General features: G+C 33.2%; 2 protein-coding genes across 3 annotated transcripts; one reads left to right on the forward strand and one right to left on the reverse strand.

The window, feature by feature from the left end:
* Window positions 1-92: 92 nt before the first annotated feature.
* Window positions 93-10,804, reverse strand: LOC117917134 (ankyrin repeat-containing protein P16F5.05c). Of its 2 annotated transcripts, none has more exons than XM_034833368.1 (6): window positions 10,708-10,804; window positions 5,428-5,515; window positions 4,131-4,195; window positions 856-924; window positions 692-741; window positions 93-576 (listed from the first exon to the last, which is right to left on the reverse strand). In XM_034833368.1, the coding sequence occupies exons 1-6, from the start codon at window positions 10,768-10,770 to the stop codon at window positions 414-416; spliced, it is 498 nt and encodes a 165-aa protein (XP_034689259.1). In that variant the 5' UTR covers window positions 10,771-10,804; the 3' UTR covers window positions 93-413. The 2 variants fall into 2 exon arrangements, with proteins under 2 accessions (XP_034689259.1, XP_034689258.1); XM_034833367.1 differs by having other exon boundaries at window positions 10,672-10,804.
* Window positions 10,805-14,700: 3,896 nt separating this feature from the next.
* Window positions 14,701-19,102, forward strand: LOC117916166. The gene is made up of 4 exons (XM_034832061.1): window positions 14,701-14,969; window positions 15,508-15,620; window positions 17,898-18,002; window positions 18,470-19,102. Exons 1-4 carry the CDS (start codon window positions 14,895-14,897, stop codon window positions 18,900-18,902), a joined length of 726 nt encoding a protein of 241 aa, XP_034687952.1. The 5' UTR covers window positions 14,701-14,894; the 3' UTR covers window positions 18,903-19,102.
* Window positions 19,103-19,149: the final 47 nt, after the last annotated feature.

Here is a 19,149-nt window from a genome sequence, read left to right on the forward strand (position 1 = left end):
AAATGTTCGGGTTTGTATTTTTTTTTTATATTTTAATTTGTAACTTCTAACTTCTAAGGCATGTAACATTTTTAAACATAACAAGTTAAAAATCAGGAAAATGTGACTTAGATGATTCTAGAAAACGCTTCTAGTCTTTCTAACAGTTAAAATGATACAAATTTTTAAGTGTTAAAAAGGATAAAAACGGTTCCTAAAATCATTATCAAACTGCTTCTTAGTAACTTCCTAAGGAACACCTAAAGTTCATGACATGGAAAGCGGACCTCAAGCTCATAAGCCATCCAAAACTCCTTTCATAGTTCTCAACATGTCAAAACCATTAGTAAACACAATAGAGCGATGAGACCCCCAACTCCACCAAGACAGTATATTTACTCAAAGTGGGTAGTTAACCATGAAAGAAAGAGCTGTCACGGCTCACTAGGAACGGCGAGAATTCGCTCACCAAAATTTTCAACAGTTTCAGAAACCCCAATGCCAGTAAGTTCAACTTGTGCCACAGCTGCATTAATTGCGTCAATAACATCCATCTTTCCCCTACTCACTGCTTCATCCATTGGAGTCCTCTCATGGCTGAATATCATCCAATGCCACAATGATTTATATGAGAAATAAAACATGTCTTCATACCAATAATTTCCATATAAGGAAAATAAATAAACAACATATAAGATCATAGACAGCACACCTATTTAGTGCAGTTACATTTGCTCCAGCAAGAATCAGATTTTTAACAACCTGAAAAAAAAAATTAAATGAAAAAGAGAGCAATGCTTAATCCAAAAGGCTGACATATATATATATATATAAAATTATAAGTGACTATCATGCTTAGACAAAATAAATTATTACCTCAATATGCCCATTTAAGCAAGCCCAATGAAGTGGTGTATTCTTCTCCACATTAGAAGCATTAAGATCCTGCTTACATAAATGCCCCCGGAAACTTAGAAATTTTTAACAAAGGATAATTATTTTTATGAACAGCAAGGATCAAAAGAGCGAAATTCAAAAGACAGAATAAAACAATTTCTCTGCCTTCATAAAATTGTAAATAATGACAAAAAAAATTGAAAGATGCTTGAAGCTCAAGAAAATGTACAGAGAATAAGGAATTTAACCATCAAAGGTACACTAGTCGAAATTGGAGAAAAATAGAGCTTAAAACCTGTGAGGCAGAGAGAACAAAATGTTTAAACTCCACTAATTGCAATCTGCTCAGAAGATATAGGACACGAAATTCAGAATTTATGTACAACTACTCTGAACCCAAATACTAGTTTGGGCCATGAACTTAACTGATTGTGATACTTGCTCAAAAGACATAGGATATGAAGAAATTCAGAATTTATGTGATATCCGAGATGATGATTGAAGGTATGAACAGTGCTGAATCAACATCATGGGAGCAAGCCTCTCTCTCTCTCTCCCCCTATGTTGAAGATGATGATTGAGAGTATGAACAGTGTTGAATCAACATTGTGGGAGCAAGCCTCTCTCTCCCCCTCCCCCCTTCTCTCAACATAGACCAATAAAACTCATCTCAAATTCAAGATGATGATTGAGGGCATGAATAGGGCTGAATCAACATGGTGGAACATGCCTCACTCTCTCTCTCTCTCTCTCCCTCTCCCTCTCTCAAAATATACACCAATAAAACTCCTCTGACCCTCAAGATGATGATTGAGGTTGTAAATAGTACTGAATGAAATTGTGGGAACGTCTCCCTGCCCCATCCTTATCCTCTCTCTCCCCTTGTTCTCTCTCTTCCAACACCCCAACCCCCTGCCCCCTCCCTCTCTCTCTCTCAGTATACATTAAGAAAAGCTCATCTAACACCAAAGATCATGATCGAGGGTGTGAAAAGTGCAGAATCAACATTGTTCAAACAGGCCTCCCTCTCACATGGGCTAATAGAATTCATCTGATATTCAATATGATGACTGAATATATGACTAGTGCTAAGTCAATGTTGTGGGAAGAGGTGTAGTGGCTTCAGAACCCCATCATATGCAATGTTTCTATCATATGCAATGTTCTTCAAAGGTTTGAAATCATCTTTAAGGAATTCTCATATGATATATTAGATTTGGAAGTGCTTAGTAGGTAATTGTAGTCAGAGTTGCCTATCAAAAAATGTAATTGTAGTCAGAGTTGGAGACTGTGTCTTCATTCAAAGATAGTCAGGTTTAGCATTGAGAACGCTCAAAGGGTGATATTTTATCAGGTCTTTTGAGTTTGTGTTTCCTTGTTAAGATTGTGGTGTTGGGTTTGGCAATGAGAAAGGCCTCAAAATCAGATTGGTAAGGGTCAAGATTAAGCAACAAGGTGATGTTTCATCATGCCTTTTGTTTATGTAATTTCTTTCAGAGATTGGTAGTGCCTGGTTTGGTGTTGGACAGCCCCTCAGCAGGCCCAGGTTTAAGCTACTAGGTGATGTTTTATCATGTCTTTCATTACTTATTTTCTCCCAAAGATTGGTAACGTCAGGTTTGGTATTGACAATGCCCCTCAAAATCAGTTTGGTGGTTTGTATTGTTTCACCAAGTTTTTTGGTACAAACTCTCTTTCAGACTGTCCAGCTTTGTCATTATGTAATAAGTCTAACTCAAGATTTGTTACAAAATTCTGGTGCTTTTTTAGTGATTATTCACTCCTGTGTAGTTTTTGGTGCATAATCTATATTTTGACATTTCTAGTATGGTGTTGCCCAGGTTCATATGTAAAGCATGCTTTAGTAGTTTTGAATATCCAAATATTTCATATTTGTGTTTTATTAGAGGGTTAAATAATTACAACCAAGTGATGTCAAGATGGTTCACAACTCCTATTCTGAAGGTATTTGGAAACTTGGGATGATATAGATAACTGAAGTTGGATTGAGCTAATTACTTGTCATGAGCTTAGCTGTGAGGGTTTATCTTGAGGCAAAAAGGACTTGGATTCTTTCTATTATCCATTGAATTTTAAGAGATGATAAGCATAATCCAACTGCCAATACTAGTATGATGTTCTGGATATCATCAAAGAAGTGAAAAGCAGTCAAAGAGATGTATTATATTGAGAACAATGCTTCTCATGACTATGGATTATATGAGAATCCTTCCACAAGGAGAGAGGAAATCAAGTGAGTACTGTGGTGCCCAGTGCTTTGAGGGGAGTGCCGGACAAACCATATGGGTACCATCGCCGAAATAATTACTTGGAAATTTCAAAGAAGTCGCAAGAAGAGTTTTTAAGTTTTCAATTTGCTGTGGGACTTGAGCCACATCCTGTGTATTAGAGGAAAGGCTTTGCTTGTAACAGTATCATTGCATCATTTGGTAATTAGAACTCTCCAATTTCAATTTGATAGCACTATTACGTTATCATCATCATCATCATCTAGTTGTCTCCCTTCTTTTCTTTGTCCTTTTCAGGAAGAGAGAATTTTATTTAGGTAAACTTCATAGATTGACAGGATTCTTTCAGAGGCAATGAGAAGCTTAGTGGATATGGTGGAATCAAATTTTTAATTTGGTGGGTACCATGATTGTGGTGGTCAGGATTATGGTGAAGATCAAGATTAGAATTGTTTGTTAGGATAGAAGAAGAGGAAAAGAAGAAAAGAGAGAAATGACACAGATGCAGACACACACAGATGCCTAAACACATGCTTTCTTCAAGCAACACTTTTCCTTTTCCTAAAGCCTTGAATCCTTATGGTAACATTTGCTTCTGGACACACCCCTACATAGACTTTCTTCAAGCAGCAGACTTTTCCTTCACTTCCTAAAGCCTTAAATCCTTAAGGTGAGGATAGGCATGTCCGACACGTATTGCATGCCCAAATCTTTGTCACCTTATGTCATGTCTACAATGGGTACTTCACATGCTATAAAGTGTCCATAAGCACCCAAAGGACAAAGAGAGAAGGAAACAAAGCAAAGGATGAATCTGTAATCATTGTCTCATATTCAATCATAGAACAAGGCATGAAAAGAACAGGTTGTGGATAAATTATAATGTGATTAAAGTTGTGAATGAAGGGCATCAAGAAAAAAGGTTTACCATTAAACTAGTATTAGCAAGTTGAAACATATAAACATGTAAGATGACAAGTAATTTTTGTAAGATGGCTTGCTTACCACTCCACTACTGATAAGAAACTCCACAACATCAAGATGTCCATTAGCTGCAGCCATGTGAAGTGCTGCAAGTATCAGTTTAACCAGTTAGACAAAGATGAAAGTAAAGCAAGAAGTGAAATTGAAATTTTTGATAATATGAACACAAATTTTATTGATCATCACAGAAAAGGTGTTAACATTTAACCGGAGTACAAATTTCAAAGGAATTCCCAACTCAACCCATTACTTGGCAGATTTGGGAGCATTTGTGGAAAAGATTATGAAAAGAAAATCTGAACACACATTCAGAATCTATTATAGCATCATATTTATTTAATCAAGTAAAAAGGCTTAAATCATATAATGTGCATTAAGATATTTTTTTTTAAAGCATCATGTACCCCCATTTTAACATGATAGATAAATTTAGAAATTTACTTTCTAAAACTTGTTTGATGTTATAACCAATGCAATGTACATAAATTTTAAAAAATAATCAATTACCTATTAATCCCAAGAAACCCAAAGATTCACTCAAACCCACCAATTTGAGCTTGGGTTGAAAATCAGCAACCTGAAGTCAGGTTGGGTTGGGCTTGTGTCAGCTTCCTTCCAACCAACCCAACTAACATGTACAAGTTGCAGCCCTAATATTTTCTGTTAATTCCATACATGTTTGTGTATAAATCATATTATTAACTGTATTCTGCAATCATGTGAGAATTCTCTAGGTTTAGTTTCCAGAAAATCTCCCCTTGAACAAAAAACCATTTTTCGTAAAAGAATTTGATGATGACTTAAAATTTTGGTCTTTGAATGGCAAGGATTAGATCTCTAACTTCAAACTAATGGAAGTGGACTCTCTCTCTCTCTTTCTATATATATATATAAGAGCTTTTATTTTTTTAAAGTTGCTACATGGATTGAACTGGGAACTTCATCATCCCCACCTCAATCCCTTGCTGCCTGAACCTAATGAGGTTGAACTCTCTTAGAGAAGGGCCCAAAATAAATTTGATGCACAAGAGGGAGGGCAGTGCAGACACCATTTACAAGTTACACAGTGACATCATGAATGTGACATTCAACATATGTTCTACCTGCATTACTTTTTCCCAGACAACAAACTCATTGATTCAAACTTTCTAGAGAATGATTTACGAATCATAAGTAAATAGCAGAGAAAACCAACAAAAGAAACAGAAATATGGTATGAACAGAATTTTCAGGAAAATAAAAGATCATTGACCATGATTAATAATCAAAGAACAAGTCACAGTATTTGGAATATCAAGGACATATTACAAATTATAACCTGTTCTCCCTTGTGAATCCTTAGAATCAAGAGAAACTCCAGCATAAGCTATGAGTTTAACATCATCAATGTCATCATATCTAGCAGCCTGTAAAAGAAATGAAATACAAATCAATTAACTAATAAATAATGTGAACCAATAAATGTCACTAAAGACATGTAACTGAGCTAAAGATCAAATCATCCCTCAACGACAGAGAGGTTGCTACATAGAAGAAAACAGTCACCATAAGCATACCAGAAGAAGAAAATCATAATGGATTTAATTAATCAAGCAGATACACATTGAATCAATCTGCCATGCAAGCACATGCCCCAATGTGTTGGTCCCAATGGGGAGCTTGCAGTCAAGGGGCAATGTGCCTCTAGCTTTTGTGACACAAGTTAGTGGAATTTGGGTGAGCAAGAATAAATATGGAAGGTGAATGTAATAAAAATAGGAGCAAAAATGAGAAAATAGTAAAATTTAATGGCAAGGTGCAAATCAAAGAGCTGGTTTCATTGTGTACCAAGGGCAAGCTAACGGAAAGTGGGATGATATAGTTTGATCATGTGCAAGTGCAACAAAGATATTGCTGCAAGTCAACATGGTCCAATAGGAAGAAGGCCAAAAAGAAAGTTGGTCTTGGCAAAAGAAATTCTGGCATTTCATCCACACCCAGTGGGAAGAGTGAAATTTGAGGGAGAAAATATTTGTTCCATAATTTTGTAAACTAGGAAAAAATTGTGATATATTATGGGAGATATTTTTCAACAGATGAATAAATAAACTTCCCATCATGAGGAATTCCTGAAACCTCCAAGAAGTGGATTTATGGAGAGTGTGTCTCGAAAAAAGAAGGGAACCACATTTTCTTAAATAATTGAGAAGTGTGATATTGAAACCGAGAAAGATAAGAAAAGACTAGAACAAAGAAATCTCATAAGAAAACTAAGAAAGAATAAAGAAAAGTATTAGTTCATGAGACATTATCAAGTATAGATCACAATGCTTCACTTCATCTATATAATCAATCACCTTTTTTTTTTTTTTTTGGTTATATGCAAGAGAGTGTTTGTAAGAAGCGGTGCCTAACAAATGGGAGTGCAACCCATGTGCATTGGGAGTGTAACAAAAGAGGCCAAATTGAGAAACTTAAATCACTTAAAGCTTAGTAAATACTCAAACAGTCAATGAAACCCGATAAAGACAAAGGATTTTTGTCCAAAGACTACTTAGACCATAAGAAAAGAGAACAAAGAAAAGACTCTTTGGACATTCAACAATTTCTTCACCCCATATAATCCAAAACAAGAAAAAAGGAGTCATTCTCCAAACCTTCCTGCATTTTTCCCAACCTCCATGCCACCCTAATGAAACCTCTTTAACCAACCGAGGGGGATTCCAAGAAAGACCAAAGAAAGAGCACAGGAGATGCCACAGAGTGCAAGCTAGACTACAATGAATCAAGATGTGGTTGACTAACTCTTTCTCACCCTTGCACAAATAGTACCAATTCACTAAGGCCCACCCTTTCATCATCATATCCACCCTTTCCGACTCTTAATCATTGAAAAACCCCACAAAATGAGGATTCTAATGCTTTGATCCCCCAAAACCTCCTTGGAATTAACTATGCTAAATAGCTCAAGAAAGGAGGCACTCAACTAAGAACCATCACAATACACATCATGCCAGAAACTAACTCTCCTCCCATATCCCACTGCCAAGGAAGTCCTAGTTTGAAGCACCTCCTAACCTCTCTTATTGTTTTCCAAAAAACACACCCCAAGTTTGTCTCTACCAACACTAGAACACCAACCCTTTGCCGCCTCAAACTTCTCTAAGATGACGTTTCTCCATAAATTGTTCCACTAACTAGCAAACCTCCAACACCACTTCCCAAGGCTCTATTGTTTAAGTAATAGACTTTGAAAAACCAAGCCCCCTATTCCATTTTTATAGGCAATAAAAGAGTATATTGACAATGCCTTAGAAAGGGCACACCAAGGTACAGATGATGTATACGATATGTGACAAAAAAGGTTATCCAAGGAAAGATAAAACAAAAAACAAGCTCCCACTCCTTACTTGGTGCTTAACCAATCCACAAAGCCTATCATGGAATTGAGTGACAATCTATGCACACTCTTAACCTATTCCAAAAAAAATAGTTACAAGAGAATATTTAATTATTTGATCTAATTTAGCATTTTTAAAATAACCTCCTATGTCTTTCTTTCCACAGAGTCTAAAATAAGCATAAGGAAGTAGCCCTCCAAGCTTTCTTTCGTTTTTCCTCTACAAATGAACTATGCCAGCTTAGAAGATTCTCTCTAACTATAGAGTGCATCCATGTCATACCAAACAGAGAACAAGTCAACAGTCAGAACATTCTTGCTTTAACACAATGAAGGAGTACATGATCAGTTGATTCTTCATCACATTTACACATGTTACATTCATTCGGCATAAACCATCCCCTTCTTTTGAGCCAAACAATTGTCAAAATCTTTCCTCAAATGATTTCCTATGAAAAAAAAAAAAAAAACTTTCATTGGCATCCAAGGATTCTAAATAGGAAAAGGTCATCTTCCACCCCTAGCCAAGGAAGCATAGAGAGATTTGACTAAGAAGTTGCTACTCTTGGTTTTCTTCCTACTCATTCTATCCTCCTTGTTGCTTCTAATTAAGATTGTGTGCAAATTCCCTAAAAAGGCCCCCACTCCCTTAAGTTCCCAATCATTGAATTGTCTTGAAAAGTAGGGACTTCATCGACTCCCCTCCTAGACTGCTCCCACACATCTACTACCCAATCATCCTAGGTGATGGCTATAGAAAATGAAGCTAGGAAAGCATCTTCCAATGTCATATCACAACACCATCTATCTTTCCAAAATTTTACCCTTTTGCTATTCTTAACAATAAGATGAAACTTTTAACATCATTCTACCCGTTTCTAATTGCCTTCCACACCCCCATCCCATAGCCACCCCACAGATTCCTCAAACACCATCCCTCTTTCTCTTTCCTAAACTTTCCTACTATAACTCGTTTCCACAAGGATTATCTCTTGGTTGCGAGTCTCAGGCTCCACTTGCCAAGTAGTGCTTTTCCCCATCCAAGTCACCTATGCTTTTATCTTAATATACTGCAACCTAGTCACTGGATGAGAATTTTTGTCCAAGTCACCATCTACCCACACAAAGTCCCTTTGAATCATTTTGAACCTCAACCTCACCATTGTATAGATAATAAACATGGGCAAACTTCTCTTACAAATAATCATTAAAAAAAGGAATCAAATGCTTTATAACAAGCTTGATGAGAATGATGATTAGAGATGCTAACAAGAAACGACATCTACAACCTGAACTTAGATAAGAAACAATCTAATGTATAAAATTTGTTTTTCTATCATATTTTTCATCAATTTTTTGCCCAAAGATGTAACACTCCTACCCTCCAAAAAATCCAAAATGCTAGCAGGCTAGCATTAAGCCTAACAACTAGACCACTAACCTCAAAATTATCGACCTTGTTAAACATCACTCAACTCCACCCAATCCACCTCACAAAGCCCTGAATCCCAAACACTTAGAGAAGGACATACAGGTTTTTTTCACCATTCACCTATATCTAGGGCCATATCCTTTTGCAAATAAAATTGTGTCTTTTGTCTCATTTCTTCATACCACATTCCATCTTGCCTTCCCCTTCTTCTTGTGATATTTCCAACTTAAATCAAATCATTCTGCCTCACTGAAATAATGTGCCACCCTGTGAAAACTTACAAAAGAAGATGATAGAATATTTCAGCAAGGGTGGTTTAATGGTTCCATATTTTTGGTATGGGCCTACCTAGCAGTCTATGGTTTTATTTGGAGTCTCTTTATTATGATTGGTTTTAGTAATTTACTTATTCTTTTGTCAAATGTCTATTTGTTTTAACTTGATTGGGAAAAATAATCATATTTCTACTAAGAAAGATAGTCTTATTCTATTAGGAAAAAGAAGTTTTTTTTTTATTTGATAGGTGCAAAAGAGTTATATGAAACTATATATACATATGTAGTCATTAAAATATATTATTAGAATTATTGAGAGTTTAGAGTTTTTATTAGCTTCCAAGCATCTTTGAATGTGCAATTTCCTTTCTACTTAGTGTGATTTCTTAAAATCTCCGTGGCAATTTCCAAGGGATCTTGGTGTGATTTTCCAAGAATCTTTTTTCTTTTCGGCCATCCTTCATCCCCTTCTCCTCATTCTACAGCTAAAGCAACAGTTATATTGCCGATGACCACTAGATGCAATCAGACTTTGAGGGGAAAATGGACATATTTGCATTGTGATATGAAGATGATGATTCCTTCAACAAAATTGGATCCCTAAATGTTGATAATCTTCAAGACGCAAAAGAAGATTCTTCTTTTTTTTTTTTTTCATCCTATTCTTACTGCATAAAATCAATAAACTAAGGATTGAAATCGTACTTTTTATATTTCAAACCATAGCATGTTGAGAAAATAAAGCTTGTAAATGAAAAATCGATGAAGGCAGCAACATGAATGTCGTGTATGAAGCAATCATTGCAATGTTATTAAAAAAATGAATAAATAAATGAATAAAATAACATAATTACAATTTGCGGACTGAGTAACGCCACCATACTTGCTATGTTGAAGAAATGCAGAACCAGTTATGAAATACATGGCTAAAACAGATTCAATAGATATAGAAATTACAAGTTCAACATCACCATCCAATGATGAAAATATTCATGACATTTCTGATATTTTCATTGAAATCTCCGTAATTTATCAGTATTAATATCGGTATTGATATCGAGATATTTCACCAATGTTTGATTATCCTCCCCATAAATGTCATATAGAATTTCAAATCTACCAATCCATTTCCCATTCATGATAAGCCGTGGAAAGGAATCAAAATACTCGTGTTTCATCTACAATTTCCATATCATTTACTCAATGTTCTTTTTATTTTTTCCGGAAATTCTCATCCATATCATGTTTCCGTAAAATCAAGGCAGCAAAATTTTCTTTGCCATAACTGACTTCATCAAATAATCCTCAAAAGTATCAGACTATTTCAATTCTTCAGTAATGATTAAAAAAAATTAAAAAAATCATGAAATAAATTCCACAATTATAACAAGAAGAAGAAATCATCTGCAATATTGGAACAAAAATGGAAGTGAAGCCCTAACAGAGTTAGAGTAAGAACTAAGAAGAAGCGAGAACCGATAATAGAAATAAGCATATAGGCGTTTCTTGTACTTCAAGCAAGGCCTCTACGTTCTCCTGCGGCGCCGTTTCGGCTGAAGCTTCTTCGCTCGGCATCGCCTCTGCTTAGTCTGCTCCCGTCTGCTCCACTCCCAACAGTGACCCAGCATAACATTGCGCTGATTGAAGTTTGTAAGGGGCTGGGCTGGGCTGGGCCTGGCCGGACCGGGCCGATTTCGGAAATTTTAGGATTTGGCTCCGTAAAAACTAAATTTCGTTTATTAAATTTATAAATTTATAATCATGATTTATTAAAACAATATGATAATATTTTTTTAACTTGATCTAATATTTACATATTTAAGATGTGACACATGTAATTAAAATATTAAAGTTTGTTATTTTAAAATTACATAATTATGTTGATAGTTTATGATGTCTTTTAATAAATAGAAGTATGATTTGTATTTATTATATTATACATCATAGAATACATAATATTAATTTGGAATAAAAGATAAATAATTACGGAAATAGACTTACGAAAAATAATAACTAAAATAAAATAAATTATTGTTGATCAATCAATTTTTCTAAAAGTTTAAATTTATAGAATTTGAGATTGTAATATGTGTCATGCACTCTAACACATCTTCTATGACATGTTAGGTTGTAATTTGGGAAAATTGGTCGAATTGATGATTAATCCAAATCCAACCAGAATTAGAAATAAATAACCCAAACTCAACCAACTTGAACTCTAACTTGAGGTACTCAACCCAAACTCAACTCAATCTTATTTTTTAAAACTCGAGTTGAATTCGGATTGTTCAAGTTGGATTGACCCAAGTTGATCAAGTTAAACTCGTGTTGGTTGAGTTGCATAATTCAAAATATATTTATAAAAAAAACTTTTTTAATGTATTTATAAGAAATCTTAAATAACAAAAAGGACAAAATCTTAAGATAGTGATAAAAGAATAAACATAAATTTATATGTATATATATTTAGAAAAATTGAAAAACATATAATATAATAAATTATGATTTTTCTTTTCAAATTAGAAAAAGAAAATGAATATTGTTTTAAACGATAAGATGCATTATAAATATTATAAAAACATCAAATCAGATTTGAGTTAGACTTAGATTGTTTGAACTTTAACTCGAATCCAACCATGAATTTAGGTTGAGAAAACCTAAATCGAGCCAACCCAAGTATTGAAAATGTTTGTCCAAGCTTGCCTAAACATCATATTGAGCTCAAGTTGGTTTGGGTTAGTTAGCTAAGTTGCACCCCTAATCACATGTAGCCTTCACCCGTCAAACCTACCTCTAAATCCATGTACAAGAACTAATTTTCCTAAAATCTTTAAAGTTTATGGAATTTGTGTCCATAATATAACAATTATTTATTAAATTATAAAAATATTATGTTTTGAAAAGATAATTAAGATAAATAATAATTTGATTTTTGCTTATTTATTTTTAATATATTAATTTTCAAAAATTTTACCATCAGCATAATATAACTAGGGTAAAAGATATGGACATTTAATAAAAATGAAATAGTTAATGATTTAAAGAAAATTATAATATTTTTAAAAGATAAATGTTGAAGAAGTTACATCAATGTTTCATTAATAGTATAATATCTATGAGTTATTATAATTTGTTATATAAGGAAAAATTAAATCGAGAAGTATGAGTAATTGTTAGTTAGTGAAGAAAGTTTTTAATATTTTATAACCATATTGTTGGAAAGTCCAAATTAGCTTTAAAATAATATTTTTTAAAATTAAAATGTTGTTATAAAACAGTTTTCTAATTTAAAAAATTCATAATACTATTTGTTCGTCCCTATTTGTTTTTAGTTTTAAAAAACAAAGTGATGTATAAAACAATCTTTTGAGAATAAGTAAAAATTGTTTTTACATGTTTTTAAAAATTAAAGTAAAATACAAAGAATAATAAAAAAAGAAAACTATAAAAAGCAAACAAAAATGAACATGACATTATTCTTCTTCTCTTTTCATAATCCAATATTGATATAAAAAATTAGGTGTATTTTTATAAATTTCTTTAACTTAATAAAAATGTTGAATTAATCAAATTATATTTTATACATAAATTTTATTAATTTTAAAAATAATTTAAAAGCCAAAAATTGATTTAATTAGTACTAGAAAGTTAATAACATTATAAAGTCATTGACCAAATTTCATTTTAAATGTTTTGGCTGGTTTTTTCTTTGCATATAATTATATTTTTACAATTTTTTTTTTTTCACTTTGAAAATAAACTCCAAGTTGAGTAAGAATTAATACATTGAATTCATTAACGAGTTTAATAATTCTTAAGAATAGTTTGAAGCCCAAATAGTAATCCAATTAGTATAAGAAATTTATGGTAAAAAATTAGTGTAGAATGACTCAATTATTTCTTTTATATATAAAATCATATTTTCTTGATTTTTTTACGAGACAAATAAATTCTAAATTAAACAAGACTTAATGCGTTAGATTAATCAACGAGTCTAATAAATTTTAAAAACAATTTGAAATTCAAATAATGAATGTTTTAATACCAAAACTTTATGGACAAAAATTGATTCATAATAACTCTATTATATTTTTTTAAGCACATAATTATATTTTTATAAATTTTGTTACTAGAGAAACGAACTTCAAATAAAACGACACTTTGTATTGAATTTATTAATGAATTCAATTTTTTTTAAATAAGTTGAAATTAAAAAATAAATTTAATTACTACAAAAAATAATAGACAAAAATTTATATTTATTAGTCATGATTTTACTATTTCTTTTATATAATAACTAAAATTTTATCACTAAGTAAATAAATTTAAATTAAGTGAAATATAATAAATAATTTAAATTCTTTAATGATTTTTTAAAATTTCAGAATAATTTGGAATTTAAAAAACTTATCCAATTAATTGTATATCGAATCAAAATAATTCAAAATACTATGTTCATAATTAAGTACTAAATGTGTATATGTAATAAAAATTTTTACTCATTTACATGTATATGTTAAAAAGCTTAGACTTTATTCATTATTTATTTTAAATAAAATATTAATAATTATTATTACTTTAAATTATTATTATTATTCATTTTTAACAAAAAATAAAAAAATTACGCTTTTACAAAGATATCAACGTCCATATATTTTTTTTACTGTATATTAAAATAGTATATTTTTTTTTAAATAAAAAATATAATTTATGATTTTATTATAATATTAATATTCATATTTTACTAAAAAAATAACTTTTAATTTATTTTTAATTTGCAAAATAATTTTATTTTTAATAATATTTAATTAAATTAAATTTATATCATATAAATTAAATTTACAAGCATGACAAGCTATAAAGCAACACATTTTTAAAAATAATTATATAATTCTTGAATGCTACTAATAAATGTTTTTATATATTATTAAAAAATAATAAAAAAATGATAAATAGTTTTTTCATTTGTATTTAATATTTTTTTTTCATCTTTTATTTTTTCTGGTGTTAGTAAATTTTTTTAATGGTTTATCCTTTGTTTTTTTTACAGGCCATTTGACGTGGCATTAGAAAAGGGACCCTTGGAACTTGGAAGAAGAGTCCAAATTCCAAATCGGAGGGTGGTGATTGGAATGTCAAGTTCGGTGGGAGAGGTGTACACGCGTCAGGATGTCACGTTTCAACCTCCAAGCATGAGGCGGTTGAAGACACGTGGCGGTCAACAAAATGGACCAGCGCCCTTTCCAAAAGTCACACGGGCTCTTCGATCTTCTGCAGGCTCCACCTCAACCTCCAGCTCACCTCCCTTACATTCAAAATAATTTTTTTTTTATCTCATCTTTTACCATTTCATTTATTAAAATATTAAAAGATATAAAAATATAAATATTTTTGTCCACGTAAAAACCACGGAAAGGCGAATGAGTCCGAGGGACACGCTATCATATTCATAGCCTACAAAAGACAAAGGAAAATATATAAATGGGAAGGAACTGCGCTGAGTTTCGTCCACAACTCACCCCTCTTGTTAGGGCTTGGCTCCCCAATAGAGGCCCCGAGGCCCCTCTCTGCCCTCTCCCTGTGGAATCGGAATTATTCCTTGGAATCTATCTTCCTCCTTCTCTCCTCTCATCTGGCCCTTTAAAGTCTTTTCTTTTCCTCTTTCTTTTCCATTGCTATTTCGTTTCATCCTCATCATCATGACCACTGTCCTCAACATCGACGGTGACCAGCAGCTCCTCGACACTTTTCAACATCTGTCCGTTCAAGATCAGGTACTTGTTCCAGATCTGGAAAACCTAGCGAATCTAAACATATGTTTCATTTTCCGTTGCTTGTATTATAGTTAATTTTAGATTCAGTTCGTTTTTTAAAGCATTTTTTGGCTACTGGTTATTAGATTGGGGATGTTTGGATGTCAGGATGTTAGGAGTTTTTGATTGATGGATTCTTTTTGGTTCTCGAGAAATAAAGACGATTTTAGATTTTTTTTTCTTTTCTTGTTGTTGTTATCTGATTGTGTATTGAAATGGCGATTATTTTGATGTTTATGAATGAGAAAGGCTCTGGTTAAAGAGAAGAAACAAAATGAAAACGAAAATTTAATTTTGGTCTATGCTTCGTTAGTGTGCGTGCCCTAGGAATGGGGAAAAAACTTAATTCATAGGAAAAATAGGCTTACAGGTTAGTAGTTTGTGTTATGAATAGTTGAAGATCGATAATTTTTTTTTTTTTTGTTGCTTTCAAGATTAAGTTCTGGTTATCTGATTTGTGGATGTTTGGATTTTGTGATTATTTCTTGAAAATTTTCAGAGGGAAGTGAAAGAGAGTAGAAATGGGAGTCATGGGGGTGTATGTGCGATCTGTCTGGATACGATAGTGCTTCAGGAAACTGCTATGGTAAAAGGTTGCGAGCACGCATACTGGTGTGTTATCAATTTTGATATATAGTTGTCATTAGTCATTTCCATTTTGAATGGATTATTTTCGTTCTTGGCTTTGAGATGCACTGTTTCTACTGCTCTTTTATGTGTTAAGGAATCCTCGAAATGGTTATATTCGAAAATAGAAAATGTCAGAAACACTGTTAACTGTTGATTTTCACAAACTTAGATCCAGATATGATGTTTAGGTCATGGTGAGGACACAGGTGTTGTGTTCTGACATGGATGAGGGTATCAGAAATGCCAATTTTGACTTGGTAACATGATATGTGTGTGTGTTTGTGCATTGCTATATTAACACTATATTATTGGCTTTATGTTTGAGTTTGTCTTTGCATATAAAGCTGTTAAACGCTTTAAATAGATATTATTAAGTCAGGCAGTAAGTTGAGAGCTGGAGCTACTAGCGCACCCAATTCTGTTATAATTGAGGAGTCCATGCCAAACGAACAAACTAGTAACTATTAAGCTATCAAGAATTAATGCTGTGTTCACAGTTGCCAGCTTTCTACAAGATTAGCTTAGGGAACATAATAACAGCCTTTTCATTTTCTTCTCCCTTTTCCTTCTTTTGCTTTCGAAGAAAATTCTATCATGCAGTTTTGTCTGTGCGCACCTTTTTTATTGTAGGAGGCAAATGATGTTAGGAAAACAAGTGAATTTCCATGGTTATCATTTATTTGGTGTTATGCTATTGAGGAACCTACTATGGATTTATGATTTTGTTGGATGAAAGCCCTTTGGATTCTTTATTTTATATTTTATCAACTTCAACCATTTCTGAATGCTAGGCTTGTTGATTCTGATTTGATGAAGAACCCATGATTCCATGAGCCCTACATGAATATTGCTTGTCGTGTGTGTGTGTAGAACGTCATTTTGATAGAGTTTGATTGTTTTAGGATGCACTAGGATTTTCAGTTCATGAAGAAGAAAAGGAGATATTTTGGTAATGGACAAAACTAGGTTTGGAGGAGACAAAGATTAGCTAGATTTTTATGAAAAGTGTGGATATGTTTAATCTATAGATGGGATTGCATTTGAATGAAAATTTAAATTTTAACTTTTATGGTAATATAGTTGCCATCTTTTAAGCAGAGTAAAGGTGGTGGAAGTAAATTCTATTCAAGTGTTGTAAGAATTTTCCCCCATTGAATAAACAAGGGTCCAACTGTAGCACATGGGAAGTATATGAGCTACCTTCAACAAAGAAGAAAGAAAAAGGAAATAAAAACAGAATAAGCCAAGAAAACCCAAGTCTCCAATGGGGTATCAATGAGTTTCAAAAGGGCAAAACCATGCTTCCTTAAAGGGTCCAATAACCAAACAAAGAGTTAAAAAAAAAATTGTCAGATTTTGACTTCAAAATTTCTTCTTCTTTCGTATGTTGCTCCCTCTGAAAGTGCGAACCCAAGCACAGTGAGCCTTTCCTCCAATGATATACACATGAGCTACATGGAATGAACTAAAAGATGACTACTCTTAGGTGATTACTCCTGCCATTTCTCCAAACAGGCACTAGTTGACTGGAGTCCACCTCAATGTCATCATCTGGTCAACAGTTAGATCTTCTCCCACCTCTATGTCATCTGGTGGTCAACGGTTAGATCTTCGCCCTCACTGATGGCCCCATAAAGAATGCCACTTTAGAAGGCAGGCAGGTTGGCCATGCCTAATATAACTAGACAAGTAATGCTTTCCCCACAATTAAAAACCTTGAAGTAAGATTTAACTGTAAACCTGTCATCCTTATGTAGGTCCACATCCAAAACTATCTACCAAAACGAACCCTTCAGCTCCAACTCACATTCATGAAAATCCTGATAAACTAGGGACTCCAGCGACCCTTACCATGTCCACAGCTAGTAACTTGCAAGCATCTATGTGTTTGCCAAATTGAATAAATTTGGAAGGCCATTCTTTTAGGAGGCTGATAATGGGTTTAAGCAATGCTACATATTGATTTTATGTGGGAGCTTGAGAGAAGTCAATCGTGGCTATGGATTTAAAGATTTACTGTTTGGTTTCATGCTATATGTCAATTAGTGTTTGCTGAATGGATGAAATGTTTACTAATTAATTCCAAAAAAAATTGCCATAAAAAAGGTTATTCTTGTTTCATGAAATGATGTATAAAATCAGATGGGATGAAAGCACGAGTTATCCATTGTTATTTCCATCATAAGAATGAAATGCAATTTGTGTTAATTGATTATTTTTTTGTACGTTTGTTTATGTGTTGTTTTTTTTTTTCAACAGTGTGACATGCATCCTTCGTTGGGCCACATATAGTCAGAAACCAACATGCCCACAATGTAAACATCCTTTTGAATTTCTCAACATTCATCGCTCACTAGATGGCAGGTATGGTAGCAATGATCCTTTTTCCCCTTTGCTTTCTGCTTCGTAGGGACAGCAGATAATAAGCTTTCTTGCCAAATACTCTACATATATTTCAGGAAAAATAACTTTTTGCTACCAACCAAAAAATAAAAAATAAAAAAACTCAAAATGGATCTAGTTTGCTTAATTAATGCAGATTATGGAAAGGTATTTTTGTTTGCTTTTGGCTTTAGGTGGAACTAATTTTGGGAACTATTTGCACTATTTCTAATTTGTGTTGATGAGTAAATAATCAAATCATGACTCATAACTTTTTGTTATGTGGAATACTAAGAAGCAATCTGGTTTAATTTGAGAATGCTAAAATCCTTTCTTTCATTGGTGTCTAAAGTGGAACTCCCTATGTTCCATGATTTAACAGCATCCGTGATAGCATGTTCGGGGAGAGTTTATGTCCACTGCTTATGTTTCATGTTGTAATTTAACAGCATCCACGATTACATGTTCGAGGAGAGTGTGTGTCTTCTCCTTAGAGCTGCATGGTTTAAACCTTTGATTGTGGAGGAACAAGAAGATATTTATGATGAAGAGGAATATTTTTATCCATATGAAATTAATGAAGTTGATATAGATGAAGATGATCTGGATGAGGTTTACTACAACAATTTGTCAAGTATCCGAATTGGGAATCGGAGATGGGGAAATAATGGATATATTAGGGCAGGACACCAAGAAGCGAGGCCAGTCTATCGACCAAATGCTCAGAGCTCAGGTGCTAGTTCATCTCGTGATTCTGGGAGTTCAGAGGCTAAGAAAGAGACAAAGGGGCGGCGGGCAAAGAGAGCATTGAAACGTGAAGCAGCAGATAAGGCAGCTGCAGAAAAACATGAACGACATTTGGTGAGGTTGGGCCGGAATTGATTCTATCTTTAACTTTGAAGTAGAATTAATTCCATCTTTGTAAGTACTTCATAAGCCAGAAACTTTTAGACTCAACTGGCCCGTGTACATTTGCTTGAACTTGCCTTAGCATCTTTGCTGTTAAATGGCTGGAAATGCTGTTACATTGTATGCTTCAAAAATAGATATTTAATGATAGGAACTGACAATTTCTGTACCAACATTTTTTTTTTCTTTTTAAATGGTGAATATTGCTTGCCGTATTGGC

The sequence above is a fragment of the Vitis riparia genome, chromosome 6 (genome assembly GCF_004353265.1).
Source record: "Vitis riparia cultivar Riparia Gloire de Montpellier isolate 1030 chromosome 6, EGFV_Vit.rip_1.0, whole genome shotgun sequence".
Lineage (NCBI taxonomy): Eukaryota > Viridiplantae > Streptophyta > Magnoliopsida > Vitales > Vitaceae > Vitis > Vitis riparia.